We start from the raw sequence: 25288 nt of genomic DNA, 5'->3' as shown, positions 1-25288 counted from the left end.
AAATGCTTTTTCTGTATCTATTGAAAAATCATATGGTTCTTTTCTTTTATTAATGTGGTGTATCACTGATTGGTTTGGAGATAAAAAGCTATTGCACAGTGAAGGAAGCAATCAATGAAACTAAAAGGCAACCTTTGGAATGGGAGAAGATAATTGCAAACAGCATACCTGATAAAGGATACGTATCCAAAATCTATAAAGAATTTATCAAACTCAGCACCTCAAAAATGAATAATCCAGTTAAAAATGGGCAGAATACACAAATAGACATTTTTCAAAGACATATGGATGGCCAACAGGCACATGAAAAGATACGCAACATCACTGATCATCAGGGAAATATGAGTCAAAATCACAATATTACCTCATACCTGTCAGAATGGCCCAAATCAACAACACAAGAAGTATCAGGTGTTAGCAAGGATGTGGAGAAAGGGGGACCCTCCTATGCTGTTGGTTGGAATGCAAACTGGTGTAGCCACTCTGGAAACAGTATGCAGTTTCCTCAAAACTTTAAAAATAGAAATACTCTATGACCCAGCAATTAAACTACTAGGTATTTGCCCAAAGAATATAAAACTACTGAGGTGCCTGAGTGTCTCAGTATGTTGAGTATTCAGCTTGGCTTAGGTCATGATCTCGTGGTTCGTGAGTTTGAGTCCCACATCAGGCTGCTGCTGTCAGTGTGGAGCCCACGTTGGATCCTCTGTCCTTTTCTCTCTCCGCTCCTCTCCTGCTCATGCTCTTTCTCAAAAGTAAATAAATATTTTTATTTTATTTATTAATTTTTTTAATGTTTATTTATTTTTGAAAGAGAGGAGAGAGAGAGAGAGAGAGAGAAACAGAGCATGAGCAGGGGAGGGGCAGAGAGAGAGAGAGGGAGACACAGAATCTGAAGCAGGCTCCAGGCTCTGAGCTGTCAGCACAGAGCCTGACGTGGGGCTTGAACCCACGAACTATGATATCATGACCTGAGCCGAAGTCGGAAGCTCAACGGACTGAGCCACCTAGGTGCAATAGATATTTTTTTTAAAAAAGATAATAAAAATACTAATTCAAAGGGGTACATACTCCCCAGATGTTTACAGCAGCATTATCTACAATAGCCAAATTATGGAAAGAGCCCAAATGTCCATCACATGATGAATGGATAAAGAAGATGTGATAAACATATACAATGGATATTACCCATACGAAAGAATGAAATCTTGCCATTTGCAATGATATGGATGGAGCTAGAGAGTATAATGTTAAGAGAAATAAGTCAGCCAGAGGAAGACATATACCATATGATTTTACTCATATATGGAATTTAAGAGATAAATGAGCAAAGAGACAAAAAAAAAAAAAGAGAAAGAGAGAGAGGCAAACCAAGAAACAGATCTTAACTATAGAGAACAAACTGATGGTTACCAGAAGGGAGGTGGAAGGGGGCACGGGTGGAGGGTGATGTATGGAAGTGTTGAATCACTATTTGTACACCTGAAACTAGTATTACACTATATGTTAACTCCCTGGAATTTAAATAACAACTTAAAAAATACATAAAGTACACAATTCAGTGCCATTTAGTACATTCACAATGCTGTGTACCCACCACCGCTATCTGGAGCCAAAACACTTTCATCAGCTCAAAAGAAAACCCCGTACACATTAAGAAGTAACTCTCCATTCTTCCCTCCTTTACATTCTCAGGCACCTACCAATCTGCTTTCTGTCTCTAGAGTTACTGATTCTGCTGCAATATCAGAATAAAATAGGCAGTGAATTTTTCTAGTTTATTGAAATTTATTGCTGAATTACCTATGTCATCATTTCAGTTCTACATTCCAGTGTATGCCTTGTCAGAAGGTGCATTTGGTCTCTAAACCTATAACCTGAGAAAAGTATTAGTTAGGGACCAAATCTGAAAACTCCCATCTTAGGCCAAAGGGTATAGAATCCCTTACTGAGGTAAGCAGCAGCATATGTTAGCAATTTTAGACACATCACAGCAGAGTCCCCAAACCAGGGCTCTGGTGATAACTTCCTATGGATGAAAAGAAGCAAGTCACAACAATACATATATCCTAATTCTATTTACATAAAGTTCAGAAACAGGCAAAAGTAAATTATATAAAGAAAACCAAAGGAAATGATTAAAAAATTCAGAGGAGTAGTCAGTTTTGGGGAGTGAAGGAGAGGTAGTAAAATGAATAATTTCTTTAAAAAAATTGTAGTTTTTGAGAGAGAGAGAGCACACACACACACACACACACACACACACACACGTGCTGGGGAGGGATGGAGGAAGAGAGAGGGAATCTTAAGCAGGCTCCACTTCCAGCATGGAGCCTGATGCAGGGTTCCATCTAACAACCATGAGATCTCGACCTGAGCCTAAATCAAGAGTTGGACACTCAATCGACTGAGCCACCCAGGAGCCCCTAGAATGAATAATTTCTTAAGCTGAGTAGTGGGTATGTATGTTTTCATTTCATAATCATTCTTTAACTGGTACCTATATGTTTATACATTTTTTAGTAAGTGTGATATTTTTTATAAAGATAAAGTGATAAAAGTAATAGAATAGATTGCAAAGGTGTTAAGTAAAAGCAAAGAACATGATGCAATCATGGTAAAATTGACAAACTTCTCATGAACTGTCACACTGCAAGGCTCCCTCTCTGGCATATTTGCTGCCTTTTTTGTCACCTGTCTTAGAGGAAGAAACTTCAGGCATGCTTAGGAAATGGTGTTCCTGGGAAATTAATATTGAAAATTTTCCCATAAATTCAACCTTTTAACACTAAGCACTCAGGTGTATAATAGGATCATTACTAGTTATTTATGCCTCTTGGGAAGGCCAAAACGCAGGCAGAATCTCCCGAATTTCTGCAGGCCGGAAATACAAAAACCCTTGAGGGAATGGTAAGAAGAGCTTCTCTGAGGCCTAAAGAGGATCCTGTGGCTGATCAGGCAGTATAGTAAGCAATGGTGTAGCACTCTGGGCATCAAAGTTCAAGGTCATTGCCCCTCCAAAGGAGCAACTGCTGAGCCTTTAGATTTGAAGGGATGTCTTCACGCAGTTATGATTTCATGTCTTTTATTTATTCTAAAGGGAATTTGGCTGAGTCTCTTGGTATCTTTCTGTGACAATTACTATCATTCTGTGACGTTTGCGCACTGACTATAACCAGCCTTCTTCTCAGGTGCAGTGCCGTAAACTTCCCTTCACCATAGAAAGCTTGACCTTGGAGGGTTCACTGATGCTTCACCTTAGGTCAGAGAATCCAAAGAAGGCCTCGAATATTCTGTTGTTTGTGGAGCGAGATAATGTATTTGGAGTTTTCTGGAGTATCAGATGAGAAGAGGCCCTTACTGTGAGTTATCAATGGCTAGATGAGGATGAAAAGCCTGTATAACTGACAACTGGGACAAAGTGAGTTTATGAAAGTAGCTTGAGAAAAATGTAAGCTAATATTAAGTGAATTCAATAGTTTGTACTTACTTTTCCCCTTTTTTCTCAACTACAATGAATTAGAGACTAGTAAAATACAGATTAAACAAATCAGAAGCAGGGGTGCCGGGGTAGCTCAGTCGGTTCAGAGTCAGACTCTTGACTTTAGCTCAGGTCATGATTTCGTGGTTCGTGAGCTTGAGCCCCGTGTTGGACTCTGTGCTGACAGCTCAGAGCCTGAAGCCTGCTTCAGATTCTGTGTCTCCCTCTCCCTGCCCCTTCCCCCACTTGCACTCTGTCTCTCTCTCTCTCTCAAAAATAAGTAAACCCTAAAAAAATTTTAAACAAATGAGAAGCAATGTGAGAATGGGTTTGTTTGTTTATTTATTCATTTACTTATTTATTTATTTAGAGAGCACACACACACACACGTGTATGTGCAAGTTAGGGAGGGGCAGAGAGAGAGAGAGTGGGAGAGAGATATTCTTAGGCAGGCTCCACGTCCAACAAGAGAGCCTGACGTGGGGCTCAATCTCACAATTGTGACATCATGACCTGAGCTGAAATCAAGAGTTGGACGCTTAACTGACTGAGCCACACAGGCGCCCCTGGGTTTATATTTTATAGATAAAAATGAATTAGTTGGAGGTGATGCAGTACCTTAAATCCAGCAAACCACTGGTCCCTAAACAGTAACCAATTGTTTGACAGCCGAAAGATGACAGGCAAGGACAATTTCAGAATTCACTTGTGATGAGATCAAAACCAGATTATTTGTCTAAAGCTCATAGTCTGTACTCTACAAGCAAAAGAACACAGATAAGGTCAGCTTATTATAGAAAATACAAGTCTGAGTGAAGGCTAGGTGAGAAGTGAGGTTCCTAGAGACATAGAGCCTCCTTGCAGCCTCTCTCACTGGAGATCTGGCCATCACTTCACACATACATAAAAGTTCTTGGAAATTTTAAGAGTCTGAGCTCTGCCTCAATATGGTTATTATTCTTCTGCAGAACTTTCATCTTTTCATGTGTGTCTCCTGTGGTCACCCAGTTGGAAGTCTTTATCTTTCTCACCGTTTACCCTTATCTATGACTTTTCTCTTTTATAGATCCAGGGCCCTACACTCTTCTCAGATGTGTATGCCCAAAACTCAATAAAAAATAATGACAGGTGGGGCGCCTGGGTGGCTCAGTCAGTTGAGCGTCCAACTTCAGCTCAGGTCACGATCTCACGGTCCGGGAGTTCGAGCCCCGCGTCAGGCTCTGGGCTGATGGCTTGGAGCCTGGAGCCTGTTTCCGATTCTGTGTCTCCCTCTCTCTCTGCCCCTCCCCCATTCATGCTCTGTCTCTCTCTGTCTCAAAAAATAAATAAACATTAAAAAAAATAATGACAGATCAATGAAACTAATGACTTTTCCAAATGAAAGCCTAAGGTGAAATGTTTTAGAATGAGACAGTGAACCAATATGTTCATCACAAAACTTTCTTATTATTTAATAATTTGTTTGCCTTGAAAAGAAATTGAACCATCCTTCCTATAATTACTTTGTGTCATTGTCACATGCACTTCTAATTTAGGTTGCGGCATCTGACATTGTAAGCACTTAGGAGTGCAGCTTACTATTGTAAACTCACTTAATATCCTTTTGTATGCAGGTATGTTCCAGTTCTCCACCATGCTCTGTTTTCATTTCAGCACCTGATATGTTGCAAATACTTTTCCAAAGTTCTTGCCAGAGCTGCCTTCACCTCCTTGTTCTTCAGGCTATAGATGAGAGGATTCAGCATGGGAGTGACTACAGTATACTGCACAGAAAAGATCAGCTCAAGGGGCGCACCTGAATTTGGCATTAGGTGGCGGAGCAAACCTGAGCCATAGTAAAGGGTCACTGCGATGAGGTGGGAGGAGCAGGTGGAAAAGGCCTTACTTCTGCCTAAGGTGGAGCTGATGCTCAGGATGGTGGCGATTATACGGGTGTAGGATAAGAAGACCAAAAGGAAGGTTCCGAGTCCATGTAGAAGAGTGGAGCAGAGCAAGGCAATGAGGTTGCTGGACATATCGGAACAGGACAGTGAGAGGAGAGAGGGCATTTCACAGCTGTAGTGGGGGATGATTTGGGCCTTGCAGAAGACCATCTTCACAGCTAGGAAGATGTTGATGAGTGCATCCAGAAAGCCCAGTCCCCACGAGCCCCACACAAGCTGCATATACAGCTGTTTACTCATGATCTGTCCATATAGCAGAGGGTGGCAGATGGCAGCATAGCGGTCATAGGCCATTGCAGAAAGCAGACAGGCTTCAGTTCCTGCAGCAACAAACACAAAGAAGACTTGAGCAAGGCAGCCCTCTACTGATATTGTTTTCTTTTGAGACAGAAGGTTCTCCAGCATCTTGGGCACAGTGACCGAAGAGAAGCAGATATCAACAAAAGAGAGGTGACTCAGGAAGAAGTACATGGGTGTGTGCAGGTGAAAATCAATCCTGATCACCAGCAGCAGCATCAGGTTCCCCATGATGGTCAGCAGGTAAATCCCCAGGAAGAGCACAAAGAGTGCAGCCTGGACGTGGGGATTGGCGGAGAGCCCGAGGAGGATAAACTCCGTGATGGTGCTGTAGTTCCCCAAGTCCATTTACAAAGGCCTTTCCCTAGAAATAATACAAAACACCACAGGAGCCAAAGGTCTATTATCCCCCAAGGAATTTTCTAATTGCATTGCTTCTCTTTTCGTATCACTATTGCCCAGTGAACAGTTTTGTTTTCTGTTATAACCTGGGTTTCGTGCAGCCACTTAGAACAAAAAGATGATTAAGGTATGGTCCTTGTTCTTAGTATTCTCCATGGAAGAACATGGACATGAAAACAATGAATGCTACAATTAATGAAATGGGAGCTCAAACTGATTTAGTGAGGGTCAATAATGATAGTTCTCTGAGCGAATTTGACAACACTTTTAAGAAAGTGTATGATGAGTGTGTTTCTCACATATATTTAGTTTGCCTAAAAAATACAGTCAAAGGCTCAAGACTGAAAAATCAGCTGAGTTCACGGGTAGTTAAAACATGGGTAGTGCTGAAAAGTTGATGCCCAGGGAATAAGTGAGCATCACAGAGCAGTGGCTAAACATGTGGGCTCCTGCATTAAACTAAGATCGAATCCCAGGTCCACCACTAATTAGCTATGATTTTATGTACAAGATATATAACGCTCTTACTTCAATATCCTTGCATATTAAGAGAAGATAATAACAGTACCACAGAGGGTTTTCAGGATATGAAATTATATGAAAATAATAATTTAATTCCATTAAATATGAAATTATATACAAAGCTCTTCAAAAGCATCTATTCTGTGCTGCTGCTGCTGCTTCTACTTCTCCTCCTCCTCCTTCTTCTTCCCATTATTTGGGATTTTAAGTCTAGGCAAAAGTCACCTATATACTTACATTGGTAAAGCACTACCAAAGACCAAAGTTGTTGCTGCGGATGCTACAGTCATCGTTACTACTTTACATGCCTTTATCAAGAGAAGTACAAGAAATCACATTGAAACCATTACCAGCAGCTTCCCTCCTCTGCTCATCACCTCCACTGGAAGGCAAGTTAGAAGTTTAGAATTATTTTGGTGTTGAGCCTGTCTCCACTTGGCAATTTCTGCGGTGCCTTCACTCAGAAAGGAGGGCATGTAATTGCCAATAGGCATAGCTGCAGGACTGCAGAGATGATGACAAGGGGGAGATAAAGTGTTTGGGATTCTGTGTAGACCTCAGGGCCCACCTTACCAGCATTACTAGGATGGGTGTGTATCCCAAAACAGGCTGGATCTCGAGAAAATTAAGAGAGGAAAGCTTGAGGGGCGCCTGGGTGGCGCAGTCGGTTAAGCGTCCGACTTCAGCCAGGTCACGATCTCGCAGTCCGTGAGTTCAAGCCCCGCGTCGGGCTCTGGGCTGATGGCTCAGAGCCTGGAGCCTGTTTCCGATTCTGTGTCTCCCTCTCTCTCTGCCCCTCCCCCATTCATGCTCTGTCTCTCTCTGTCCCCAAAATAAATAAAAAACGTTGAAAAAAAAAAAAAAGAGAGGAAAGCTTGAAAGGGTTTCATGCCAGGGAATACTTGAATGGGTATCCTGGCCAGAGCAGCAGCTGGGAGAGAGGACTCTGCCCAGTGCTATGCATTCTGGACCTCTCTCCCAGGAAGTACAGGAAAAAAAAATGGGGGATGCGTTCTGTAGGACTAGCTTCTGTTGGAAACACCCACTGTTGCTACTCTCTGCCTGCAGAAGGAAGGCTCCACCCACTAACTTTTCTCGGTTCGTACTCAGGGGCCTGTTTTAAAACAGGAGTAGAACATCAAATCCTTTATATTCGTCTGTTGTGACTTTCATCCTGAGACATTGTCCTCACTCTTCATACTCCGAATTTCCCCTTCATGGCCAGATGTGCTCATGTCCCTTGCTGTGTTTCTCGAAGGCTTTATGTCTGAATTACAACAATTCTCTATTTGCATAAATATCAGTATTTACCAATGACTTCTGGCTTTGACCTTCTACCCTGAAGTCTGACCTTGGGTTACCCATAGGATTTAGTAGGGGGTGGCCCAGCCAGTTCCTTGTCCTGACCATTCCCAGTAAGTGCAGAGCTCAGCCAAGGGAAAATTGTGATTCCTTACTTGTTAACTCCTTAGCCAAAAACCCAGCCTCAAAATCCTTCCCGTACCCCAAACACATATTACCTGTATATCCTGTTCGATAAGGTAATTTGCTCTTCAACTTGGCTGCAGGACTTTTATTTAGATTCATTTAGTGAGAAGGAAGATGGCCTGGAGAAAGTGGCTTCTGTCTGGTGTCATGATAAAATTTATAAAATCCTATGGATGATGAAATGCTTTACTGAATTCTAACAATAAATTTATATAGCCAAGGGAAGTTCCTTCTTTCAAAGAATCTCACATACTCTTAGTTTTTCTTGTTTCTAACATCATGTCTCAGTTACACAAAGCATTGTTTGGGTTTAATGAGTTCACAGAGCAGCCATGTGTAGACAACTGGTTGGTTTTGATTCCTCACCGGGGCGACAGCGTTTATAACTCTATGGTCATAACCTGAAGTCACATTTAGTAGTAAAAGGCTTTTGTCAACACTGATTTTATAAGGATGAGTGGGGATCTCTTAGGTGTGGCCTTTGGAACATCTAGGTGATGCAATGACCTTTAATCATTAATTCTAAATTCTTCTGAGTCTAGTGGGAGTCGAAAGTAGAAAGAGTGGCCAGAGGGGTATTTGCCTGGCTCCCCAAGCAGGAAAAGAGTAGTTTTCAAATGACACTCTCAGGTCTTCTTCTCTTTGGGACTTCTTAGGCAAAATCAAGCCCAGTCAAATTTGGTGTGTAAAAGTGATTTGTTGATCAAAAAGGTAAAAAGACTAAAAAAGTTCACATGCACAGTTGTTTGCCTAAACTCCATCCAAATCCATTTGCTTTAGAATGCATTTAGAATCCTATACAGGGCCCTGCTACAGTTTGAATACTCCCATTTGGGAGTATTTAGGGAAGCATTTGTGTAAAACTTAATTATAGCCTTTAGTATGAATAGTCTGTTACCCAAATCAAAATTTCCATTTATTTATTTACAATAAACTATTAGGTTTTCAGTCAAACTAGACTGTTCTAGCATAATATTCCCTCCTCCCCCCACTGTTACTTATCAAATAAATGAGCAAAGGAAACACAATTCAAGGATATATGGAATAATCAAGAACACCTTTTTTAAAAGAATGTTTCCTTTTTTTGTTAATCTATATTTGTTTTTAAGTATTTTGTTTTTAATTATTGTTATGATCAGAACATTTATTCACACATGTATCTCAGAAATTATACATATAAGAATATGCATATTTAAGGCTTCTATGGGGCGCCTGGGTGTCTCAGTCGGTTAAGCGGCTGACTTCGGCTCAGGTCATGATCTCACAGCCCCGTGAGTTCGAGCCCCGCGTCAGGCTCTGTGCTGACAGCTCAGAGCCTGGAGCCCGTTTCAGATTCTGTGTCTCCCTCTCTCTCTGCCCCTCCCCTGTTCATGCTCTGTCTCTCTCTGTCTCAAAAATAAATAAACGTTAAAAAAAAAATTAAAAAAAAAAAGGCTTCTATGGAAAGATTATAGCAAGAAACAACAGGGATTTTGAGGGTTTATTTGAGTCTGTCCTCTGCCCCAGTATATGAACTTACTTTCTTCAGCATCTTTAGTTCCTCTCCAAGGGCCACTCAGTTGAACTTCATTATTCTCCTGCCACATAGTTGAAGTCTACTTCTGGTTTTACTCAACCATCCAGAACCTTCACTTAAGAGTAAAGTATGCCTTTCATTGACTTTTCTTAAACCCAGTTACTAATTATTATTAAAGACACACATATTTTACTAATAAGATCAAAGTAAATATTTGAGGAGTACTGAGAAGAATGAATCAACACTTTCATGACCTCATTTTCTGAATTGAGATAGTTATTTAATCCATTGTTTCTTTCTATTTAGACTAAAGTTAATACCTTTCTAATATTTTTGTTTTCATTTCTTATGCACTGCTTACTTATCTCATGACGTCTGACATAGTATAGACCTAGAAAGTTTTTATTAAAGTCAACTCACACAACGTATGGCTGGTATATTATTCTGATTTTTGTATTATCTACTAGCTTTTCTTTTTCACCTGGAACATGGCAAATATGTTCCCAGTGTCCTTCTCACAGCTGCCTTCACCTCCTTGTTCTTCAGGCTATAGATGAGAGGATTCAGCATGGGGGTGATCATACCATATTGCACAGAGAAGATCAACTCAAGGGGGGATCCTGAGGTTGGCACGAGATAGCGGAGAAAACCTGATGCATAAAAGAAGATCACTGCCATGAGGTGGGAGGAGCAGGTGGAGAAGGCCTTGCTTCTGCCTGAGGTGGAGCTGATGTGCAGGATGGTGGAGACAATGCAGCCATAGGATGAGATGATTGGGAAGAAGGTCCCAAGTCCATGAAGCAGGGTGGAGCAGAGCAGCACTAGGAGGTTGGTAGAAACATCAGAGCAGGACAGAGGAAAGAGAGAGGGCACCTCACAGCTGTAGTGGTTGATGGTATGGCTCTCACAGAAGTCCAAGTTGGCAGCAAGGAGGATGTTAATAAGTGCATTCAAAAAACTCAAGCCCCATGAGCCCAATACAAGTTGCACACACAGCTGTTTTCTCATCATCTGTCCATAGAGCAGAGGGTGGCAGATGGCAGCATAGCGGTCATAGGCCATCACTGAGAGCAGAAAAGCTTCAGTCCCTGCGGTGATAAACACAAAGAAGCCTTGAGCCAGGCAGCCCCTTACTGAGATAGTTTTTATCTCCGATAGGAGGTCTTTCAACATCCTGGGCACAGTAGCTGAAGATAAACAAAAGTCCAGGAAAGAGAGATGACTGAGGAAAAAGTACATGGGTGTGTGGAGGTGAGAGTCAGCCCTGATCACCAGCAGCAGCAGCAGGTTCCCCATGATGGTCAGAAGGTAAATATTCAGGAACAGCACAAAAAACAGAGCCTGGATGTGGGGGTCGACAGACAGCCCGAGGAGGAAGAATTCAGTGATGGTGCTGCGGTTCCCCAAGGCCATTTACAAAGCCCGTTCCCTAAAAATTATATGAAAAATCATGGCAGTGAAGTTTCCTCTATCCTTCAATCAGATTTTGCATTGCATTGATTCTCTCTTATTATCACTATTAATTGGCAAATAAATGTTCAGCTTCTACACTAGGCCACTAGTTTTATGTCGGTCACTTTCAATGTAATGGGGAGCAAGGCATAGTTTCTCTCATTTTAAAGATCGTGCTTCAGGGAGATACATTTGCAAAGACAGGCAATTAGAAACCATGGTGATGGTGCGATGGCAGCTGTAGAAATGAGTTGTGGAAGATTCAGTAATGAGTTAATGTTGAGGTATTTGAGCCAAGATTTTAAGGAAATGTAAGCTTCCTCTAAAGAGACATGTAAATTGAGAGAAAAGTGTGCCCAAAGGTAAAGAATTAGGAAAGTGAATAGTTCTTAAGAGCTGTCCCCTGGAGTGTGAATGAGCAGCATCTTTAGTCACTCACGGGTAAGCATCAGCCTGGGTTCATCCCAGCTCCACCGCTAACTGTGAGGCCTTGTACACGTGACTTCACTGTTCTGTACCTCAGTTTTCTTGTCTGTAAAATGAGGCAATACCAGTTCCAACCTTATAAGGTTTTTGCAATGATAAATGTATATGAAGTATTTAGAAAAATGTCTACACAAAAAGCCCAGGTATTATTCTATCACTATTATTGCCATGGTTTACAACGGTAGGCAGAAGTCAGATAGTAAATCACCCTTAAAGGTGATACTTATCAGGAATTAAGTTTTTGCTGCAACATCCACCGCACTTGTTGTTTCCTAAAGGAGGCGTAGAAAATAATGTAGAGATCACTAAGGTGGCTTAACAGTGACATTTTGAAATCACTTTGGAATGATTCCCTTCCAACATTAAACCATTTTACGATCGTGAGGGCAATTTCACTCAGAAAGGGAGGGTATGTGACTGTTTTCAAAAGGAGTAAGTAGCTCAAGAAGAAACAGGCAACACCAGGCCAACCTCTGCTTTAAGAAGCGAGATGCAAAGTTTCAGCAGAACTCAGTACCCTAAGAGGAAGAGAAACTCAGGCCAGAAGAAAGACCACATGTGGTAACACCTGACTGAGAGTCCTTAACAGTTGTTGGTGGAACAATAAAAAACAAACAAACAAAATAATGAAAGACTTCAACCTTAATACTAGACTCCTAATGTAAGCCATTTTGGTCTGTTACAATTACATTTGCTTTTGTTAAGTAGATACAGAGACAGATGCTGTTAGGTAGGTATATAGAGAGATAGATGCATAGGTAGATAGTAAAGAATTCCATAAGAATTCTAAAGCATATGTATGTTAAGACATTTTCATACAGCGCCAAATTAAAGAAGTCTGAAGTTAGTAAAACTTTCTGACTCTTGCAGTTAGGAGAACTGTGTTTGGAAAAGGTAAATAAAAATGTTTGTGTTCGTTAAAAAAAAAAAAGGAGTAGCAACCAGCATTCTTCACAGAGCTAGAAAAAACAATTCTAAAATTTTTATGGAACAAGAAAAACCCCAAATAGCTAAAGTGATGCTGAAAAAGAAAATCAAAGCTGGAGGCATCACAATTCTGATCTGCAAGCTGTATTACGAAGCTGTAATCATCAAGACAGTATGGTACTGGCACAAAAACAGACATATAGATCAATGGAATAGAATGGAGAACCAAGAAATGGGCCCACAAACCTATGGGCATCTAATCTTTAACAAAGCAGGAAAGAATATCCAATGGAATAAACACAGTCTCTTTAACAAGTGGTGCTGGGAGAACTGGACAGCAACATGCAGAAGATTGAAACTAGACCACTTTCTTATACTATACATAAACTCAAAATGGATGAAAAATCTAAATGTAAGACAGGGAACCATCAAAATTCTATAGAAGAAAACAGGCAACAACCTCTTTGATCTTGGACACAGCAACTTCTTACTTGACATGTCTCCAGAGGCAAGGAAAAAAAAAAAAAAGCAAAAATGAACTATTAGGATCTCATCAAGATAAAAAGCCTCTGCACAGCAAAGGAAACAATCAACAAAACTAAAAGGCAACCGAGGGAATGGGAGAAGATATTTGCAAACGACATATCAGATAAAGGGTTAGTATCCAAAATCTATAACGAATTTAGTCAAACTCAACACCCAGAAAATAATCTGGTGAGGAAATGGGCAGAAGGCATGAATAGAACACTTTTCCAAAGAAGACATCCAGACGGCTAATAGACCACATGAAAAGATGCTCAATATCACTTATCACCAGGGAAATACAAATCAAAACCACAGTGAGATACCACCTTACACCTGTCAGAATGGTGAAAATCAACAACTCAGGCAACAACAGATGTTGGTGAGGATGCAGAGAAAGGAGATCCCTTTTGCACTGCTGGTGGGAATGCAAACTGGTGCAGCCACTCTGGAAAACAGTATAGAGGTTCCTCAAAAAATTAAAAATAGAACTACCCTATGACCCAGAAATTGCACTACTAGGTATTTATCTAAAGGATACAAAAATGCTGATTCCAAGGGGTACATGCACCCCAATGCTTATAGCAGCACTATTGACAATTATTCAAAAATTATGGAAAGAGTCCAATGTCCATCGACTGACTAATGGATAAAGAAGATGTGGTACACACACACACACACAAATGGAATATTACTCAGTGATTAAAAAGAATGATATCTTGCCATTTGCAACATGTGGCTGGAACTAGTGTGTATTAATTAATTAAATTAAATTAAATTAAATTAATTAAATTAATCAGAGAAAGACAAATATCATATGATTCACTAATTTGTGGAATTTAAGAAACAAAACTGATGAACATAGGGGAAGGGAAGCAAAAATAAGATAAAAACAGAGAGGGAGACAAACCATAAGAGACTCTTAAATGCAGAGAACAAACTGAGGGTTGCTGTCAGGGTGTTGGGTGGGGGAATGGACTAAATAGGTGGTGGGCATTCAAGAGGGCACTTGTTGGGATGAGCACTGGGTAGTATATGTACGTGATGAATCACTAAATTCTATTCCTGAAATCATTATTACACTATATGTTAACTAACTTGGATTTAAATTAAAATAAAAAAATTTAAGAAAAAGGAAGAGCAGCTATAAATGAGACAGGAAGTATGAAGGACTCTGGGTGCAACTTTGGTACTTGCCCTTACATTATTTTCTGGGATAGATGCAGAGAACTCTGGAAAAAGAAGGAAACAAATTATGTGAATAGAAATCATGTTGGTGCCCAAAGGAACAGCTAGGAAAGAAGACCCTCTCCAGAACAATACACTCTGAACAATTCCCCTAGACAGGGTAGGACAGGAAGAGCGTAAGAGAAGTTTGGGAATGTATCTACTTAGTCCTATGACAGCTTGTGCCAGGCAGAGTCCCTGTGTTCAGATGAAATCATCATAGCTACTGAGCCCTGCCCCAAAGGAGGTAGATCTCACCTTTCTTTGTCCAGTCTGGAAAGGCTGCTTATAAACATTCAGTACTGTATATACCACAGTTGGGTACCTCTCTGGTCTTGATCCTGAAACACTTTTTCAGTGTTTAAGTTTCAACTCCCTTTCTCATGCCCAGGTGATGCTCCTCTCCTTAGATTCCACTTTTTTCTAAGACTCTATATCTAGTTTATAGCATCAGAGAGTGCAGTTAAGCAATGTTATGCATAGTTTCCAACTCTGACCTGATAGCCTACAGCCTGTCCTTTAGGTAACTTTCAGGATTCACTGTGGTGCCCCAGCCTGATTCCTGGTTTATGCTAATCCTGAGTTGCTTGATAGCTGATAATGCAAGGTCTAGCTAAGACTTAATTACCCAGCAAGGGTGACTCCTGAGCCCTTATCAATTCCTCATCCCTGATCCCACCTACAAAGCCCTTTCCAGAACCCAAATCCTGATTACCTATGAATTCTGCCCAACAAGACAATCTGATGCCCAAGAAGGCGGCAGAAGTGTGATTTAAACACAGCTTCTAAGAAGTTGAATGAACTATAGAAGGTAGCTTTTGCATCCTCAAACATGGTGAAGTTCATAAAATCCTATTGCTAACTAGATTCTGAACTAAAAATATTACTAGATTGTAAACTAAAAATATGAAATAGTCGCAGCACAGTTGCTTCCTTCAATGATCTCAAATGCCTTCATCCAAGCGTCTCTTCATTCGGATTTCCAGATGTTTCTTTATAACATGTCTCAGCCACTCATTGGGTTATCTGGTCTAGCTAATCCTCAGAACACCTGTTTAGACAGTTTGAGCATTAACCCTCTGGCTGAGAAGCTCAGGGGAATGGCAACTCTGTTATTCCCACTAGTCACAATTTGAAGTCAATCTTGTAGTCAAGAACCTTAGCAACTGTACTCAAGAATTCATGGAGCTTGCTTAGATGTGGAATTAAGGAACTACTGGTTTGATGTATGTATTATGTATGAACCTTTGTTAATCTAGAGGGAGCTGGTTGGAGACAGATTGGGCCAAGAGTATTTATTTGATTGGTCCCCGTGAAGCAATGGGAACTTACCTGATAGTGAGTCGCGGACTCACTAAATTGATGATCAAATAAGTAAAGAGAAAAAAAATCAGTGAACTCATTTTTGTAAACAATTTGACTCCCATTGTATGATGCATCTGTGTAGATTCAGCCTACATAATAGCTCTGTTAAGGTTTGAGTGCTCACAGATTGAGATGTGCAGAACTGTTTGCTTAAGTTATCAGAGTCCTGATATAAAACAAATGCCCATTTGTTTATTAAAATGAGTTTTAAGACCATCAGTAATATTAGCTCTAGGATAAAAATAATCCTTAACATTTATTATGTTACAGGAAGGTGGGAGAGACACTTGTCTTTGTCTCGTGTGTCGAAAAAAGGAATCTCACCAACATCGGAGAGTGAGCAAAGTGATAGAATTTATTGAGGGGAAGTATAAAGCTCTCAAGAGGGAGAGGGGTCTCACTGGGTAACCACTGAGGATTTTTGTCCCTGACTTTTTATTGGGACCTTATCAGAAATTGTGAGACTCCACTCATGGCACGTCACCCAGGCAGGTCTGGAATAGGTTTATCCTTTTTTTCCCCTCAAACCCGTCTGCCACTTCAGCTTCCCACCTGAAGCTGGAGCCTGCCTAATCTATCCCTTATCTATCCCTGCCTAATGTTAACCCTTTCCCTACTCAAACAGAAAAGCCAGCAAATAAAGTTCCAAAAAGATCGGAAGACTTGTCTAGATTAGTATTGTGTGATGAGAAGTTTCTGTGGTGATGGAAATGTTCTATATATGCACTCTCCAAAAACGTAGTCACTAGGCACGGGTGGTTATTGAGCCCTTGAAATGTGGCCAGTGAGACTGAGGAACTGGATTTTTAGTTTTACTTAATTTTAATTAACAAAAAATTAAATTTGAATAGTCTTGTGTGATTAGTGGCTATCACATTGGACAGCTCAGGTCTGGACAATTGTTTCTCTCCAGGAAATCAATGCCAAGTAATTTTTATTTATTTCTCTGATTATAAACATTATATACATATATGTATAATGTTATTATATATTATATAATGTAAGAATGTTGTATATGACTCATACATGCATGTTTGTATATTTTCACATGTGCATGGTGTCCGTGTGCTTGCTTGTAAGGAATATATACAAAGTATTAATAGTAGTTATTTCTGGATGGGCAGTATTATACATTATTTATTCTTTTTAGGGGGATTCTCTGTATTTCTATATTAAGTATCTGTTAAAATAAGAAATAGAGTGCCAGAACAAGAGTAACACAAGTTCAAGTAAAAGAAAACCATAATTAAGAAAATATAGGGGCGCCTGGGTGGCGCAGTCGGTTAAGCGTCCGACTTCAGCCAGGTCACGATCTCGCGGTCCGTGAGTTCCAGCCCCGCATCGGGCTCTGTGCTGACAGCTCAGAGCCTGGAGCCTGTTTCTGATTCTGTGTCTCCCTCTCTCTCTGCCCCTCCCCCATTCATATTCTGTCTCTCTCTGTCCCAAAAATAAATACACATTGAAAAAAAATTATAAAAAAAAAGAAATATAAAGCCCTTTTTATTTGACACATTTAGAGATGAATACTCTGGTATTAAGTCACTTTTCCTTTAATTCTGTTTGTCTGCTTATCTATCTCTATCTATCATCTATCTATCATCTATCTATCTATCTATCTCTATCATCTATCTATTTACCTATTTATCATGTATCTACTTTCCCTTCAAAATTGATTACACTCTTGCTACTCAATTCAATAATGAGCCAGCTTAGTAGCATCACGTGGGAACTTGTTAGAACTACAGGCTCTTAGGACCTGTGTTTGCCTTATTGAATTAGGATCTACATTCAACCAGATTTCCATGTCTACATAAAAATTTGGTAAATAGTGAATTAAATCCAAGTATAGTTTGGTAACACTTTTATGTAACATTTTAATGTGTAGATTTTCTTTACATTAAATACTTTCCTAAATGTGGTTTTAAAATATGGATTACAGTATTCCATAGCATGGGTTTACTTAACTTTTTTTTTTAACATTTATTTATTTTTGAGAGACAGAGAGAGACAGAATGCAAGCAGGGGAGGTTCAGAGAGAGAGGGAGACACAGAATCGGAAGCAGACTCCAGGCCCTGAGCTGTCAGCATAGAGCCTGATGCAGGGCTTGAACTCATTAATTGCAAAATCATGACCTGAGCCAAAGTTGGAAGTTCAACCAACTGAGCCATATAGGTGCCCCAGCATGGGTTTACTTTAATCAAATAATGCATTCTCTAATATAACAGTTAAATAATTTATAGTTTTCATAGTTATCATGAAAACTGATAATTCTATGATAAGCAGTCTTGTGGCTAAAATTTGATGCAATAACCGATTAATTATTTGAACCCAGACAAGCTAGGGAAAGGGATATGATCTTTGTGAAAACTCTTGATACATATTACTACATGATATCCAGAGACATTAAACCAGTTTATACTTTGGCTTAAAGCATGTGATTATGCTTATTTTGTTAGATTTTCACCAACATTAAACATTGCTAGTATACTTAATTTTAAACATTTATTGGCCTGAAATTATATTTTATTTTATATTTTATAAAATATTTATAAATATATTTATAAATATTTATAAAATATAAAAATATTTTATAAATATTTTATATTATATTTTATATTCACTAGAGTGAATAAATTTTGAATACTTACTGGATTCTATTTCTCCTATTGTGAGGTGCATATTTTGTATTTTGCAAACATTTGATTGGTATGTCTGTGTTTCTGAATGGTTTTAAAATTTTCTGTGAAGATTTCAATCCAAAGCTAGAAAGGGCAAAACACAAAAAGGAACCTGAGCTGGAGGAGAGTTAAATATCAACTAAGAGTATGACAAAAAAAAAAATAGAAATAGAAATAGAAATAAAGTTTGAATAAATAATGTTAAATAAAAAAATTTACTGAAATAGGCCACATTTTAGAGGTTTGAAAAAGTAAACTATCTTTTCTCGCATAGTGAAATTGAATTAGAAATCAATATCAGAAGGATAAATAGAAAAGTCCCCAAATACATTTTTTTAAAAGATACTCTTTTTAAATTGTGGTTTATATACACAATGGAATATTACGTGGCAATGAGAAAAAATGAAATATGGCCTTTTGTAGCAACGTGGATGGAACTGGAGAGTGTGATGCTAAGTGAAATAAGCCATACAGAGAAAGACAGATACCATATGGTTTCACTCTTATGTGGATCCCGAGAAACTTAACAGGAACCCATGGGGGAGGGGAAGGAAAAAAAAAAAAAAAGAGGTTAGAATGGGAGAGAGCCAAAGCATAAGAGACTGTTAAAAACTGAGAACAAACTGAGGGTTGATGGGGGGTGGGAGGGAGGAGAGGGTGGGTGATGGGTATTGAGGAGGGCACCTTTTGGGATGAGCACTGGGTGTTGTATGGAAACCAATTTGTCAATAAATTTCATAAAAAAAAAAATAAAAGATACTCTTTTTAAAAATATATTTATTTATTTTGGGAGAGAGAGAGAGAGACCACAAGATGGGGAGAGGCAGAGGAGAGACAGAATCCTAAGTAGGCTCCGTGCCATCAGCACAGAGCCTGAGGTGGGACTCAAACCCACAAACTGTGAGATCATGACCTGAGCTGAGTCAGATGTTCAACGGACTGCACAACCCAGGTGCCCTCCACCCCCCATACATTTCTAAATGCACATAGGTTAAAAGAGACATTGCAAAGGAAATTAGAAAATATTTTGAATTGAAAGAAAATGAAAGTAATATATCAAAATTTGTAAGACACAGCCACAACAGTACTAAGAGAGACAAGAAATCTTTTAACACATCTATTAGAAAAAGAGAGAGAGTGGAATTCAATTTTCTAAGCTTGCACCTCAAGAAGCTTGGAAAAAACCAGCAAATTATATACAGAGCAAGTGGAAAGAGGAAAATAATCAAGAGCAGTAAACAAAATAGAAAGTAGATGTACAACAAAGAAAACAAGGAAAGCCAAAGTTGATTTCTTGAAAAGATCAGAATAAATGGTAAATTTGCAGAATTGACCAAAAATAAATAAATAATTAAAAAATTAGTGATATCTGAAATGAAAAGGAAGAATTACTACAAATCTTATAGACATAAAAAACTTATTAGAAGGATGTTATGCACAAATATATCAAATACTCGTGAAAATATAAGTATCAAATATTTATATTAATAGCACAATTTCCTTGAGAAACACAACCTAACAATTCTAACACAAGAGAAAATATAAGGTTCGAACACTTCAGTATCTGTTAATTAAACATGAAATTACAATATTTTCCATAAAGAAAACTCCAATCTACATGACTTCACTGGTGAACAAATAGTACCAGTTTTACGTACAAATTCATCTATAGAATGGCGATTGTAGGAAGAATCCTCAACTTGTTTTATGAGGGCAATAATAACCCTGATACTAAAATCTGACAAGAACGTGAAAAGAAAATAGTCCAATAATTATCACGAACATAGATGGAAAAATTGCAAGCAAAACATAGCATATAGAGTCAAATAATTTATTAAAAAGATAATATACCATAATGAAGAGGGGTTCATTTTGCGAATGCAAAATTAACAGTCAGAAATCAATCATTGAGAGAGGCAAATCTAAAAAGAGAGAGGGAAACAAAGTGTAAGAGACTTTTTTTTTTGCTGAGCAACTTTAAAGGTAACTTATTTACATTGTGATGTATCAAATTATATATGAAAATTAGTAATTTTATATCTGTGATAATAGCAGGGTAATCAATTTTTAAAAAAATTATTCAAAGCTTATTTTTTCCAGCAAAAGTAAAATGATTGTAAATTGAAATTAGTTTCTCAAATTTTTTTTGACTTTTTTTTAATTCTCAAGTTAGTTAACATATGGTGTAGTCTTAGCTTCAGGAGTAGAACGCAGTGATTCATCTCTTACATATGACACCCAGTGCTCATCCTGTCTTCCATTTAAACCACTTCCCAACCCCCCACCCCCATTAACCTTCTTATGGTTATGAGACTCTTTTTTTTTTTTTTTTTTGATGTTTGTTTATATTTGAGAGAGACAGAGACAATACGCAAGTGGGTTAGGGGCAGAGAGAGAGGGAGACACAGAATCTGAGGCAGGCTCCAGGCTCCGAGCTGTCAGCACAGAGCCCGACACATGGGGCTCGAACTCATGAGCTGAGCCAAAGTCGGATGCCCAACCAACTGAGCCACCCAGGTGCCCTGAAGTCAAATTCATTTAAGGATGAGTTTGTAAAAGAGGCTTGAGAAAGGTATAAACTGACATTAAATTCTGCTGGAAATTCTCATTCCCTCAGCACCCTTTTCACATAAGGACAGTAAGTCAGATAATTTTAAATATAAATGAAACATGCAAACCATGTTAAAATGCATTTGTAATTTTTAGAACTATATGAGTTCTTGTAGCAGACTTGAACAATGGCTTTAGAATCATCAAACGCAGCAGCCACTAAATATTTACCAGTTGCCTGCTTGACAAAGAAAGGACTACAAAGATGGCCTCAGGACCACTAAAGAAAAGAACAAAACCAGATGATTAGTCTTGATTACTGTTTGTAGCCTGTGTTCTACGAAGGAATGCACCCTCATGCCTTTAGAAGAAAGAGTGAGAAAATAGGAACTGGGGAACTTTTCCTGATCAGTGAAGATTCTATGAGAAATAGAAGTTTCTATATTGTAGAGTTTCTTACAGACTCTCACACTTGAAATTTGGTCACCAGTTCAGGTAGAGAATGAAGAGTTTGCTCTAAATGTGTGTGTGTGTGTGTGTGTGTGTGTGTGTGTGTGTGTTTGTGGAGAAAGCTAGAGCAAGTCATTATTTACATTAATAAGTGGGATCAATTCAAATTTATTTCAATTTTTCTGTTACATAATAGTTAAGAACATGGACTCTAGATTCTGAGCTGCCTAGTTTGAATTCCAACTTAAACCATTTAATATGCATCGTTGGGTTATTTTTATTAACATACTTTACTCTAAGTTTTCTTGTTCATATATGTGACTGGCCAAATTTACCTTATGTCAATAATAATGGGATAGTGAATGTAAATTATTTAAGTTCTGAGACAAAGTAAGAGTTGCAAACATGTTTGATATTTGCCTCATATTAACAAAAGGATTTTCTAAGCTTTAGGAAAAAAGAATCTTCATATGGAAAGTTGAACGTATTTGATTACATAAAAGTTAACATTTCTCTTTCTCTAAAAAGGAAACCCACAAAATTAAAAGACATTTTAAGGAGGTTTACAAGTTGGAATCAACTATGACAGACGATGTTTGATGTATTTATTGTATTAGTTAAATTGATAAGAACATCACCAACTGCATATATTAGTGGGCAAAATAGATGAATAGACAAGAGAAAAGTAGTAAATAAATATGTAACATTGTTCGTGTCAGTAGTATCAAAAGAAATATAGATAGATACAAAAATTTAATTCCTGGCCTATAAGTAAAATATTTTAAAAGCAGTATAAATAATACAGGTTACATTGGAAAGAGAGACATTTGCATATGTTGCTGGCATCACAATAGTCGTAAAATACTTGGCAAAATAATCTGTTGAAACATGTCACAAGGCTTAACAAACATCATACACATTTGATCTGATAATTTCCAAGCATCAAAATAATTATAACAAAAATATATTTATGAGATATTTAATGCATTGCTATTTTTAGAACTGAAATGTCACCTGAACTGTACTGTAAAATATATGAAAGATAAATTTAAAAAAAAATTTTTTTTTTTCAACGTTTATTTATTTTTGGGACAGAGAGAGACAGAGCATGAACGGGGGAGGGGCAGAGAGAGAGGGAGACACAGAATCGGAAACAGGCTCCAGGCTCTGAGCCATCAGCCCAGAGCCTGACGCGGGGCTCGAACTCCCGGACCACGAGATCGTGACCTGGCTGAAGTCGGACGCTTAACCGACTGCGTCACCCAGGAGCCCCATGAAAGATAAATTATAATAGTGAAACAATAAACTACTTTCCATGATGAGGAAATGCCAAGCACACTTTGGAATATAAACATAATAGATTATTAAAATAATTAAAATTAATATTAGTTATATTAACATAAAAGTCACTTACAATATAATTTAAGTAAAAAGCTGTATATATAGTGATACATGTTGTATGAATTTTATAGGTATAAAGATGTAAACATAAAACATGTCAGTGGGAATTATCCTCTTGGACTGGAGTTGGTTATAGGGCTCACAGTGAAACAGATGCTAAGTTTCCTCTTTTAAAATGAACTGCCAACAATGACCAAATCCTTTTCTCTTTGGCTTTCTAACAGGTAATAGTGATGAGGGAGCATCGGGTGAGCTGAGAACAAAGTACAGGCTAACAGCACCCCCAACCCTACCCCTTATGGAATATGTGTGATATTCCTGGACACTCCTGGCTACCCAAGAACAAAGGAAAGGGGTTTAAGTGCTTGCCATGGTAATGTGGGAAACAAAGGCAAATGAAAAAGTAATTCTCTTGCTGCTTACAGGCCATTGACAAGTCCTTGAAACAGGCAGAGTGACCTTCCTCTAGAAGTTCAGCTGCTTCCATGAGGACACTTTGCTAGGAGCAAAAGGGAATCTTGGCTTACCATTATCCTGACCCCTCAGGATCCTGTAAGTCTACTTTAACATACAAAAACTTCCATTATCTCAACTCTCCCAAGATATATGCTGGCAGTCATACTCCAAGTTTATGGCCACCTGATATATATCTGAAGGGTCTCATGATGAAGGTTTTACTAAACGATAATAAAGGGCATTTTCTTAACACAACTAGCCCCTCAAGGTCCTGGAAACCTTGCTTCCAAAATTGCTTAGAGACTTACTCTATCCCTAACCCCCTCCCAACCTGAGGGTATATAATGAGTTACCCATCACAACCCCCATGCAGCTCTTTCTGCCCACGGGTCCCGTCCCCATGCTTTAATAAAATCACCTTTTTGCACCAAAGCCATCTTCAAGAATTCTTGCTTGGCCAGCAGCTCCAAACCCCCCACCATCACTGCAAGTCTTCACCAATAGAATACATCTGCTGCTACTACTCCAACACATGTTGAACAATACATAAAAGAAATTCTGGCGTTTTAGAGAGGATGAGGGAATATTGAGGTCTTTGTCTCATATTACAATCTGTAGGGGATTATAATATGTTTGATGGACAATCATTTCTTCCTCTTCTTGCAGGTGAGAGATGGGTAGACTCCTTTCCTAGAAATCACATAAAGAAAGCACCAAGGAAATTATGTATAAATGTAGGAATTCATGAAAGAAGAGAAGACTGACCTATCATTTCTCTGTATGAAAACTTTTGATAACTTAAGGAATTCAGTTTCTTTCAAATCAGAAAATATTGGTTTACATTAATACAAATTATATGATGTAGTAACAAAACCTTTTGTTTTGAATATAGCAAGAAATTAACTGAAAAGGGACAGTAAATGCTTTATAGTATCCATTATAGACTGTCACCTTTGCTGTCCATAGAACAATACCTCAGTATCCACAAGTGAATATATTTTTTTTAACATTTATTTATTTTTGAGACAGAGAGAGAGAAAGCATGAACAGGGAGGGTCAGAGAAAGAGGGAGACATAGAATCTGAAACAGGCTCCAGGCTCTGAGCTGTCAGCACAGAGCCCCACGTGGGGCTCGAACCCACGGACCGCGAGATCATGACCTGAGCCGAAGTCAGCCGCTTAACCGACTGAGCCACCCAGGCGCCCCTCCACAAGTGAATATTAAGCAGGTGTCAGGACACCTGGGTGGATCAATCAGGTGAGTGTCCAACTTCAGCTCAGGTCATGATCTCATGGTTTGTGAGTTCGAGCCCCACGTGGGGCTCTGTGCTCACAGCTTGGAGCCTGGAGCCTGCTTTGGATTCTGTTTCCCTCCCTCTCTATGCCTCCCCCTCTCACACACTCTCTCTCTCAAAAATAAAACACTGAAAAAAATTTAAGCAGGTGTTAAATTGATCTACTATTTCTTGTAGCATAATTCATGTGAATATGAATAAAAGTAGCACAAAACAGAGCAACAATTTTTAAAATTATATACGTGATGAATCTTCTGTTAAGAATGGCCTACTGATAAGCATTTACAATTATGATTTAAATATGAAATGCCTTTGAATCAATGGGCTAATAATCGCTCAAATTCTCCAAAGCCAAGAGAAAAACATCCCGAAATACTAAAGGGGCTCAAATATTTCTCTCTCATAAGAAATTTGGAAATATTTTGATGATAGAATCTAAATGAATTGTTACTATAGAAATGTATCATTAGGATAAAGGACATTTAGGAAAATTCATCTTCAGTGAATTGTCATTGGTTAGGTGGGCACCTAAGGAAATGCAAGATTCCTGCCGGGAGCAAAAATGTTGCTCTGAGCACTTAGATGTGAGCAGGCATCAAGGAAAGTAAGGATCTGCAAAGGAAAGGTAAAAGCCACCAAATATGTCCAATTTGCAAATCTACTCAGAACTTAACCTCTGTCTGCTTGTTTTGGAAATAGGATTGCATTGCTCTGGTACTTCTGTTTTTCCTGTCACTGTCTCTTTCCCTGAGGCTGTGGGCACTACTTAAACCCAGGAAATGGTTAGCAGGTTTGCAAAGTTACTCTAGGAGGGCAATTTTCCACAGGC

General features: G+C 38.8%; 2 protein-coding genes across 2 annotated transcripts; both read right to left on the bottom strand.

Annotated features, from left to right (window-relative positions):
- Positions 1–5130: 5130 nt before the first annotated feature.
- On the bottom strand, positions 5131–6069 carry LOC125170707 (olfactory receptor 8S1-like). The gene has a single exon (XM_047867392.1). It carries the CDS (start codon positions 6067–6069, stop codon positions 5131–5133), a length of 939 nt encoding a protein of 312 aa, XP_047723348.1.
- Positions 6070–10126: 4057 nt separating this feature from the next.
- On the bottom strand, positions 10127–12027 carry LOC125170741 (olfactory receptor 8S1-like). Its single transcript, XM_047867453.1, has 2 exons — positions 11984–12027; positions 10127–11078 (listed from the first exon to the last, which is right to left on the bottom strand). Exon 2 carries the CDS (start codon positions 11060–11062, stop codon positions 10127–10129), a length of 936 nt encoding a protein of 311 aa, XP_047723409.1. The 5' UTR covers positions 11063–11078; positions 11984–12027.
- Positions 12028–25288: the final 13261 nt, after the last annotated feature.

Source organism: Prionailurus viverrinus, chromosome B4, assembly GCF_022837055.1.
Source record: "Prionailurus viverrinus isolate Anna chromosome B4, UM_Priviv_1.0, whole genome shotgun sequence".
Classification (NCBI taxonomy): Eukaryota; Metazoa; Chordata; class Mammalia; order Carnivora; family Felidae; genus Prionailurus; species Prionailurus viverrinus.
Note: the sequence above shows the minus strand (reverse complement) of the source record. Positions and strands in the feature narration are given on the sequence as shown.